This window comes from Rhincodon typus, chromosome 8 (assembly GCF_021869965.1).
Source record: "Rhincodon typus isolate 14 chromosome 8, sRhiTyp1.1, whole genome shotgun sequence".
Lineage (NCBI taxonomy): Eukaryota > Metazoa > Chordata > Chondrichthyes > Orectolobiformes > Rhincodontidae > Rhincodon > Rhincodon typus.
In genome coordinates, this window is record NC_063339.1 from 24,795,839 (window position 1) to 24,807,438 (window position 11,600).

The window sequence follows — 11,600 nt, forward strand, 5'->3', positions numbered from 1 at the left end:
AGAAAAACAGTTTTGTTGTGTCTTCCCTGTCTATCTCTCCAAGAATATTTTACATTTCAATATGGCATCTGTTAGTTTTCTAACTCCATGAAAAGTACGCGATTCCATTTGATTCTCTCTTCACAGATTAATTCTTTCATCTCAGAAATCAGTCCAATGATCCTTTATTGCACAACTTCCAAGGCACTAATTCGATTCTTTCTAAGGTAAAGAAATCACAACTATATGTAATACTCCAGGAGGTATCTGAGAAAAGCTGTATACAGCTGCAGCAAGGCATTCTTTCTTTTATACTTCAGCTCCCTTGCAATAAAAAGTAAACAGTACATTTACCTCCATTACCGTACACTATACCTATTTGTAAAATTCACTTTTGGGATGTGCACATCGCTGGTTGAGCCAGCATTTACTGTCTATCCCTAGCTGTGCTTGAGAAAGTGGAGGTGAACTGCCCTCTTCAACTGCTGCAGTCGATGTGCTGTAGGCCACCCCATGATGCAGTTAGGGAGGGAATTCCAGGATTTTGTCCCAAAGACCATGAAAAGAACAGCAACGTATTTCCAGGTCAGGATGTTGAGTAGCTTGGAGGGTAATGTGCATGTGGTGTAACTCCCATGCATCTGCTGCCCTCGTCCTTCTAGATGGAAGTGGTCATGGATTTAGAAGGTGCTGTCTAAAGACCTTTGGTGAATTTTTGCTGTGTACCTCGTAGATGGTACACACTGCTGATACTGAGTATTGGCATTGGAGTGCGCAGATGTTTGTAGATATGGTGCCAATCAAGTGGCCTGCTTTGTCCTGGATGGTTACAAGCTTTGAGTGTTGTTGGAGCAGCACCCATCCAAGCAAGAGGGGAGTATTCCATCCCACTCCTGATTTGTGCCTTCTAGATCATGGCAGGGCTTCGGGGAATCAGGTGGTGAGTTAGTCACCACAGTCTTCCTAGCCTCTGACATGCTCTTATAGCCAGGTATTGTATTTATACAGTGAGTCCAATTCAGTCTCTGGTCAATGGTAACCCCAAGGATGTTGATAGCAGCAGATGTGGTGATGGTAATGCCATTGAATGCCAAGGGGTGGTGGTTAGATTTATCTCTTACTGGAGCTGGTCATTGACTGTCATTTGTGTAGCACAAATGTTACTTGCCAATTTTCAGCCCGAACTTGACTACTGTCCAGCTTTTTCTGCATTTGGACGTGGTCTGCTTCAATACCTGAGGAATCATGGATGATGCTGAACATTGTGCAGGCATTAGCAAATGAAACAGGGTTACACATGAAGCAGCTGAAGATGGTTGAACTTAGGCGACCACCCCGAGGAACTCCAGCAGAGATCACAAAGTTTAACTTGTAGTCATACCTGCTTTATAGGGAGGTAGTCTCTACCTCCCTATAAAGCAGGTATGACTGCAAATTAAACTTTGTTATTTAAATCGGACATCCAAATACCTCTGAATGCCAACACTTTCCATTTTCTCACTTTTTAAAAACAATCCTTTTTTTATTACGGCCACTAAAGTGAATAATTTACATTTCACCACATTATACTCCATCTGCCTTTTTTATGCCAATCATTTAACCAGTCTATATCCCTTTTAAATATTTTTTATCCTCTCCCCACAGATTACCTTCCCACTTACTTTTATATCATCAGCAAACTAGGACATATTGTGCACAATCTTCCAAAACTGGAAGTTAACACACGGCATCTTATCGAACTTATCGAGTTCTAATCTTGTGACACAACCATTGCTTATGCAGCACGTTATGGTTTCTGAAATTCCAACCGTACATCCACTGTTGCATTCTTACCACTCTGTGACTGACATCCTCAAAAAGCTCTCATAGCATCGTCAAATAAAGATTTCCGTTCGTGAACCAATGCTGACTGTGCCTAATCACATCATGATTTTCAAAACGTTATCATCATTAACGTTTCTGCTAAGCTGTATTGACTTGAAAAGCAACTCGAAAATCTCTGTGCAGACCTTGCATGCTGATCCTGCATGGACTAGCTGGCGGGAGCATTTGCGGACATTTTTAACCTCACCTTACTACAATCTGAAGTCCTCACCTGCCTCAAGAAGGTCACCAATACCCCAGTGCCAGAGAAAAATCATGCAGCGTACTTCAATGACTACTGCCCAGTGGCTCTGACCTCCATAATTATGGAGAACTTTGAGAGGTTAGTCATGGATCACATCAACTTCAAATTCCCTTGATCCTTTGCGATTCACCTCCTGGCACAACAGCAGACGCCATCTTCCTTGCCCTAGACTCATCCCTGGAATATCTGGATAACAAGGATACCAATGTCAGATTCCTATTTATTGACTACAGCTCCACCTTCAACACCACTATTCCAAACAAACTCATCTTTAAAGGTCTTGGTATTTTTCTCTGCAAATGGATTCTTGACTTCCTGAACCATAGACGTAATCAGTAAGAATAGACGGCAACAATTTCTCCACCATAATCCTGAATACCAGTGCCCCACAAGGCTGCGTACTCAACCCCTTACTATACACCTTATACACTCACATCTGTGTGGCCACATTCTGCCCCAACTCCATTTACAAGTTTGTTGACAACACCACCATTCTATGTCGGATCTCAAACGATGACGAGACAGCGTATAGGAAAGAGATCAAGTACTTAGCGGCGTGGTATAAAGACAATAATCTCTCCATCAACATCAGCAAGATGAGGGAGCTGGACATGAACTTCAGGAAGCGAAGTGGAGGGCACACCCCTGTCTGTATCAATGGTACTGAGGTGGAGATGGTCGAAAGCATCAAGTTCCTGAGAGTGATGCTCACCAACAATCTGTCCTGATCCACCCACCCACAGCAACACCTCTATTTCCTCAGGAGGCTAAGGAAATTCAGCATGTCCACAAAGATGTTTACCAATTTTTATAGATGCACCATAGAAAGCATCCTATCTGGATGCAAGACAGTGTGGTTTGGCAACTGCTTTTCCCAAGGCCACAGGAAACTACAGAGAGTCATGAACATAGCCTGGTCCACCACGCAAACAGGCCTTCAATCCACTGACTCCATCTATACTTCCCGCTGCATCGGGAAAGCAACCAACATAATCAAAGACCCCTCTGACCCAAATTATACTCTCTTCCTCCCTCTTCCATCAGGCAGAAGTAATAAAAGTTTGAATACATGTACGAACAGATTCTGCTGTTATCAGACTTTTGAATGGACCTCTCAAATTTTAATTCTGGTGTCTCTCTGTCTGTATACCTTTTCTGAGGCTCTAACATTATATTCTGCACTTTGTTCTGCCACCCTGATGCACTTTGTATGGTACAATCTGCACACAAAATAACACTTTTCACTATATCTCAGTACATGTGACAACAATCAAACGAACAGACTCAAACCTTACAAAGTTGGCCACTTCAATATGCTGTGTGTGTGCAGCTGCACAAAAATGTAAAGATTCCATGGACTTAAATAAATCTCCAACATAATACAAAACAAAAACTAAACAGCTTAAATATCCTTGCCCTACACTCATCCCCGGAACATCTGGATAACAAGTATACCAATGTCAGACTCCTATTTATTGACTACAGCTCCACTTTCAACACCGTTATTCCAAACAAACTCATCTCTAAAAGTCTCTGTATTTTTCTCTGCAACTGAATCCTTGACTTCCTGACCCATAGACCATAATCAGTAAGAATAGATGGCAACAACTCCTCCACCATAATCCTGAACACTGGTGCCCCACGAGGCTGTTTACTCAGCCCTTTACTATACACCTTATACACTCTTGTATTTTCCTAACAGTGTCAGGCAGACTGACATATAGTTCTGTGTTCTCCTCCTTCCTTCTTCCTTCAAGTTACATTTGTTATCTTCTTATCCACGGAGACCACTGTAAAATTTACAGAATTCTGAAAAAACAAAACCAATCCATTTATTATGACTGCAGCCACCTCTTTACAAACCCAGGGGTGTAGTCTATCAGAGTTTCAGGTTCAGCAATTTTTCCAGTACTTCAGTAAAAACAAACACAGGAACAAAAACAAAGTTGCTGGAAAAGCTCAGCAGGTCTGGCAGCATCTGTGAAGGAGAAAACAGAGTTAACGTTTCGGGTCTGGTGACCCTTCCTGCCAGACCTGCTGAGCTTTTCCAGCAACTTGGTTTCTGTTCCTGATTTACAGCATCCACAGTTCTTTTGGGTTTAATTTAGTAAAAACAAAGTCTATTATATGTTCCTCACTCTTTTTAAAACCTGTGGCCCTACATAATTTCCACTATGTTCTTTGGAAGTTCTCCTTTGGCATTTGTCTTCAAACATTTATTTTCATCTGACATTTCCTTATTCCCCATCAGGGCATTGAATATATGAGTTGGGATGTCATGCTGTGGCTTTACAGGACATCGGTGAGGCCACTTTTAAAATACTGTGTATAATTCTGTTCACCTTCTATTAGAAGGATGTTGTTAAACTTGAAAGGGTACAGAAAGGATTTACAAGGGTGTCACCAGAACTGGAGGATTTAACTTGTAGGGAGAGGCTGAATAGGATTGGGTTTTTAACCCCTGGAGCGTAGGAACTTGAGGGGTGACCTTATAGAGATTTATAAAATCATGACAGGCATGGATAGGGTGAATAGCCAAGGTCCTTTTCCAGGATTGGGGAGTCCAAAAATAGAGGGCATAGGCTTAAGGTGAGAGGGAAAAGCTTCAAAAAAGACCTGAGGGGTAATGCAGAGGCTGGTGTGTATAAGGAACGAGCCGCCGGAGAAAATGGTGGATGCTGGTACAATTACAATTTAAAAGGCATCTGGATGGATACATGAATAGGAAGGGCTTAGAGGGATATGGTCCAAATGTTCCCAAATGGGATTAGGTCAGTTTGGGATGTCTGGTTGGTGCGGAAGAGTTGGATGGAAGGGTCTGTTTCTGTGCTGTATGACTCTAATTTCTACATAATTTAGTGGTCATCCCACATTTCCAGAGGGAATTTTATTCCTGCATTTTCCATAAATATGAACAATTTCATGAAATGTTTGCCATTGTTCATTTACCATCATATCTTGTTATCTAACTTCCCAAACTGCCTCAGACAACTCACCAATTTTGGTACATATCCGCAGCACTCTTCAAATAAACCGAAATTCCAACATTCTTGCTTAAGAATCTATTTCTATCGGACTGGTACTTAACTACTCTCTGACCTCTATGACCAAGCCAGTTCTGTATCCATTTTAACAGCTCTCCACAGATCCCATGTGACTTCACCTTCTGTATTAGCTTGCGATGAAGGATCTTGTGAAAGGCCTTGTTAAAGTCCATGTAGACAATATCCATTGCCCTGCTATCATCAGTCATCTTTGTCACTTCTTCAAAAAACTTCAATCAAGCTTGTGAAACATGACATTCCCTGAACTAAGCCGTGCTGCCTATTGTCAAGAAGTTCATAAATTCCGTACCAAGAAACTTCACCAATAATTTCCCTGCCATTTACGTAAAGCTCACTGGCCTATAATTTCTCAGATTTTCCCTGTTGCACAACAGGGAAACAAAAAGGAACAACATTGGCAATTCTCCAGTCCTCTGGGAGCTCTGCTGTGACTACAGAGGATAGAAAGATTTTGTACCAGGCCCCAACGATTTCCTCACTCATCTCTCTCAATATTCTGGAATACATCCCAACAGGTCCTGGGGAATTGTCCACCTTAATGCTTTTCAAAACATCCAACACCTCCTTTTATTTCAAGCTAGATATCAACATAGCCCTCTCTAGACTCACCATTCACTGTATCCTTCTCATTTATGAATCCAATGCAAAGTATTCGTTAAGGACCTCACTCTTTCTCCAGCTTCATGCATAAATTTGGTCTTTGTCATTGAGTGGACCTACACTTTCCCTAGGTACCCTATTATTCTTTATATATCAAAAGCATTTCATGGCACCTTTTTACCCTCCTAACTCCGATTTCAAGTTTTTCCTACTTTTTTTTCATTCTTCAAGGACTGTGTCTTCAGCTTCCTAAACCTTACGTATGCCATTTTCTTTTCCACTAAGCTCACAATTTCTCCTTTTGTTTCTTCTTCAGAGGTATAACTTTACCCTTAGCTGAATCTTCCTCTCCCTTTATTTATTTAAAAAGGCCCAGCCACCATTGTAGCCATTTGATCCTCTATGATACTGAACCTAGCTCTGTTTAAGTGGGCACCATACTGAAGAACCAACCTTTTCATTTCCCAAAACGAGCACCTTCCAATCTACAAGATCATTCCAAAATTTGGAGAATTCTGTAAGATAAAAAAAATCCATCCACTATGTATGATTTAAAACTCCTGCCAATCACACCACTCTTACACCCTTTCATTGTTTGTTTTATGCTGATTTGTATGGCTCAGGTTGCAATCTACACATTATTACTTTTGAGGTTTGGGGTCTTAATATGTAAACAAGCTCCTCAAACTCTTATGCTTGAGCTTCATTCCTACCAATGTTGTTCATTCCTGTGTGGACCACAGCAATGTGATCATCCTCCTCCTCCAACTCTGAGGAAATGTTCTTAACACTGTTATTGGATGAACAAAAACAGCCCTAGGGAGTCTCAGACAAGCTGAAAAGAACATTATCTAACTATACTTTCCACTGCCACCATATTACTTTTTGCACTACTTGTTTGGATGGGCTCCAGTACCAGAATATTGTGGTCAATTTATCAGTCTTCCCTTCTGCCTTTGTTCTCATTGAAAATGGTAGCAGGTACTCATACCTGTTGGACAACTGCATACTGGATTTCTTCATTACATATCTTCCTGAGTCATTGTCACATTGTTTGTCTCTGACCACTAACCAAATCTAAACCACACCTAATCTAAGGATGTGACTATCTCCTGGATCAAAATGTTCAAGTAACTCTTACCTTCCCTGATACATTGCAATTTCTGCATTGATGCCTCCAGTTCAATACATCTTGTTGCAGGTACCATTGTGGTGGTGGCTCAGGGTCTTCCTGATCTCTACGACATCCCATATGCTCCAAGTGCAGGAAATGTGATGCATTGTCAGCTCTGTTCAACATTGTTTCATATATTTGACAAATTTAAGTTTTATGTAATGAATTCATTTGGATTATTTTTAATTTTTAAACTAATCAATTTAACCAGTTTAATTTATTAATTTAATAAAATGTGAGTTCTGAGTTTTTATTTAGTTTTAAATAATTACTGCCTCAAGTTTACACACACAATACTTGCACATTCTCACCACTCCTTGGACAGAGGAGTTTCTTTTCATTGAGTTTGTCAGTGACTGTCTTACAGGGATGGCCTCTACTTATGTTCTTCCCAACAAGCGGAACATAGCTTCTCTTAATCCACACTAATAAAACCTTTCATAGCTTCAAATAGCTCATCCCTCAGCCTTCTTTTCACAAAAGAAACGAGACCTGTTCTTTCCTTCCTGAAATGCATTTCTGGTATCATCCTAATGGATCTTTGCCACACCATCTCCAGCATTTCTATACGATTTCTGTAACATGACAAACAGAATGTAGGTTTAACATAACTTCACTACTTTTCATTTCCTCTTTAAATAAAGCCTAGTGCTTAGTTTGCTTTTTATTACAACCTCGCTAATCAGTGATACAACTTTAAGTGATTGTGCTCCAAGATTCCTTTCTTCCTCAGTCCCACCTAAACTTGCATCTTCCTTGTGACCTCTGTATTCTTCCTACCATAGTATACTGCCTCACATTTATCTGCTTTGAACTTTATTTACCAATTGCTTGTTAATTTGTAATTTATTAATGCCCTTCTGTAATTACATACACAAACTTAAATATTGTGCTGTTAACTTTAGGTCCTGTTTGCAAATTCCAGCCAGAGATTATCATGATTTAATGCTGCCCATCCTCACACTCACTGACATTTGTGATTTTTTGCCTTTCCAATAAATTGCACAAACATTTCTGGTTGACTGTGCTGTATGTGAGAGGCCATTCTAAGGAAATTGCAACTCCTGATAAGATTCAAAAGGGTGTGATGAACTGCTAGAGTTGCACATACCGTGTACTATTACAAAATAGCAAACCAATAATCTTCATGCTCATATTGTGTCCACTTCTGAAGAACAGAAGGAGATTATAGTCATCAGAATGACATTATAGTCATCAGAATATGATTATACATAAAATCATGTACAATTTCTCATTTTATATTTTTGATTTCAAGCACAATTCCAGATGAATCTGAAAATATGGATTTGATTTTGACATGTTGTCAGGACATTTTCAAAACATACTATGAATCCAATTGGGTCTCTCTTCTCATATAGAAACAATTTGTTTTAATTCAGCATGGAATGATGAGAATCTCACTGTTGCCTATCTATTATCCAAGGAAGTATTTCTAATTGTCAAGTTGCAGAAGTATGCTAGAATTCATGAATACAGAAAATACCATTGAGTGCACACCTTTGATACCCCTGTCACAAAGGTCCCAAAAAAAAATGCATAATATATCTCTCAATTGCCAAAGGTAATCCTCCTATCTCCATATCTTGAATATTGCATTCTAGCCTTGAACAACATCATGCTTCCAACGACATTGCAGTGCCACAGATACCATTGGGAGCTGCTTTCCTCTGCTCTGCAATGTGGGCATAAGGTATCATCTGGGTTCTGAGCAGACAGGACACAGGTAACAATGCCCATCTGATTTTTAAATTGATCGAAATTCAAATGGGCCGATTATAGACAAAAAATTTTCTCCACCTATTTCATTATTTGTATCAACTGTACAGATTTTTATAATCACAAAGTCAGCCCCGTTTCCCCTGTGTAGCATTTAATCACATATGTTAAGTATCACTTTGCTGGCAATCCTAATCCCAACACGTAATTTATCCAGCTTCTGGTTAAATAACCTGTAACGACCACTTCTAATGGAATCTCCCTGCACTGCTTTATTACATCGAAGTTTGCAGCACAGAAACAAATCATTCACTGCAAAAGGTTTATACTGTTGGCACATGTGCTCCACCATCTCACCATTTTCAACATTTCTTTTTTATTCGCTTCTCCCGCACGTATTTATTTAGCCTCCCTTCAATACATCAATAATACTAATGCAGTCACACACAATTAGCACATTTCACATTCCACTTCCTGAGTAAAGAAGCTTCTTATTGGATTGGTGTGATTAATTGCTGTATATGGTCCCTAGTTTTAGATGTCTCTACTTATGGGGAATCTAAGTGCTTACTCTATCATTATTTTGAAAACCTCCATCAGGTCACCACTCCAGAGAAAAAAACAATCCAGCCTGTTAACTCTGCTTGAAGCTACTTATTTTTAAACCTGTGCCCTCCAGGCCACATGTTCAATAATCCTTTCAGCATCTTAAAGGCCTGGATCATGTCCCATTCAATGGCAAAATAACATTGAAAAAAGCAAGCATAAAATCACTTGAACAGAAACCTGAAACAAACCTGTGCTTTGTAGTGTGTATTCAAGCGACAAGTGACTGTCCTAACGATAGTGTTACCACAGAGGGGTCATGGTAACCATACATTGAGCATATGAAGCACCACATTAAACAGCCACATGAACTGGAAACTCCACAAGGCAACACAGAATCATTCCAAAAAAGTTATTCAAGGGAAGGAGAATTCTAACTTGTAAATCACTTAATCAATGACAGTTAGAGTCTGTTAGATTAGATCAGAGGGTCCCATGCGTCTTTTTGAACAAATTGTGGAGCTTAAGGGACAGACCAGGAAAGGCACAAAGTCAGGAACTGCGTGTATCTCCTACTGAAAAAGATCCTTGTCTGCAGTAAACGTTGCCTTGAGTCTCCCAAGCGGCACAAAAGCAGTACCACACTGGCTTTGATATCTTCATACAAAAGTGGTTACTATGGCAGCATATATTCGGTTAGAGCCGCATCCAATCCGGTTCAACATTTTATGACTGTTTTAAGAGGAGTTAGATGTTGAAGAGAAGGATATTAAAGATCAGCTCTTTCCACAGCTTTGCGGTGTGCTTCTTACCTGGATCAGTGCAGTTCTTCGCTTGAGTATCGTTCGCTGTCACCGCCACCATTAACTTCCTGTTCCACCACTTTCGATCCAGTGTGGCTTGGTTTCCAGTGGCCTTCCCGTATTCTGTTGGAATTACCAATTAGCGGGATTATTGTTTCATGGGGAAGATGTCAATTTTTAAGCCGGAAGGCGCTGGCGTAGAAATCTCCCTCCAGCTTCAAAATTTGATCTGATGTTTCATTCAAAACTCTCCATCTCCTGCTGCAGCACCGTTTTTAAAACTTACCGCTACAAGATCCTAATATCAAATGGAACCATTCCGAGCAACACATTAAATAATCAACACCATTCATTCACAAAACCTTAGCAATTGCAGAGATTCCAATGGAGAAATGTGCCCTTTCATACAGAACTTGCAAAATTTTATCAACATCGTATTTTGAGGGAAAAAATCTTGAGGGGGTAAAGATGACAGGCATAGCAAAAAACAGTAACCTTGGCAAAAGGTGGTTGTCTGGAGGAAACTTGCACATTTCCTCTAAGGCGGCTACATTAAGGAAGTTATATGTGGAGTTAGATATCTCAGTTTGTAAATATCAGGCAACTACAGGTCCTATCGATTTGGAGAAGGCCACATGGAACTTGTGTTATGAGTTCATGTCTCCGCTGCTGTCACAGGGAAATACAAAAACGTAACAGCGAAGAATTTCAATGCAGCCTCAGGCTAAATCACCGTGTGTTACACTTCGACACAAGGCGACTGCGAGTTTTAAGTTTTAATTTAAAGACATCACGTTCAAAATCGATTGAACCAGTTTCTGTTCCTAGCACACACACACACGCACGCAAAAGAAAACAGCATTGAGAGGGAAAGTTCAATTCTTCGACAAGGCACTCTCTCACTCACCTAGTCTGGATAACAGGCTGCACAGACACCACGCCAGGAAGAGAATGCTGCAAGAAACGCCGACCTGATACAGGAACATCTCTTTCCTCCTGCGAACTTTGGTCGTTTTTGCAAACGTTGACATTATTGTATTTCTGGGTCGCTTGGTCCTGGAATCCATCGCCTCTGACAATTTGCTGTTGTGTTATTGCGAGAGGGGTGGGGGGGCGGGGAAGAATCTTTTTTTCCTCTCTCTCTCTCTCTGTCCCTCCCACCCCCTTTCCCAGTGTGTTTAAACTCCGGCGCCAGTTCTCATTGCATGGCTTTAAAGGAGGGATAGGAAAGCCTTGATGCAGTGTCGTGATCACATGTGAGCTGCGGGGCTCAGGGACCAGGCAAGAGAAGGAGAGAGAGAGAGAGACTTGTCAGTTTCAGGACGCTCGTCAATTTCTTCGGAAGAGGATTTTTCCTCACACTGAATTCTCTGAGGATTGATAAATCAGCCCTCTTTTCTTAAAAAAAAACAACGGGAAAATCTCAAAGCAAAAATGATCAAGTGATAAATTGCAGTTCCTGATTAATATTTAAACAAAAAGTCAAGTTCTTGTTGGTTTCAGTGTGCTCCCAGTCCCGTGTTACACTCACGGCCAGTTACTGATTCACTGTCCCTAGCTTGATGCCC

General features: G+C 40.6%; 1 protein-coding gene across 1 annotated transcript in view; it reads right to left on the bottom strand.

The window, feature by feature from the left end:
- The window catches only part of LOC109933285 (sodium/potassium/calcium exchanger 4-like), a 263,903-nt gene extending 252,804 nt beyond the window's left edge, over positions 1-11,099 (bottom strand). The window contains exons 1-2 of the mRNA XM_048599827.1: positions 10,940-11,099; positions 10,042-10,155 (exon numbers count right to left, since the gene is read on the bottom strand). Of these exons, the coding sequence (XP_048455784.1) occupies positions 10,042-10,155; positions 10,940-11,099 (274 nt within the window). The remainder of the gene's footprint in view (positions 1-10,041; positions 10,156-10,939) is intronic.
- Between the last annotated feature and the right edge of the window lie 501 nt (positions 11,100-11,600).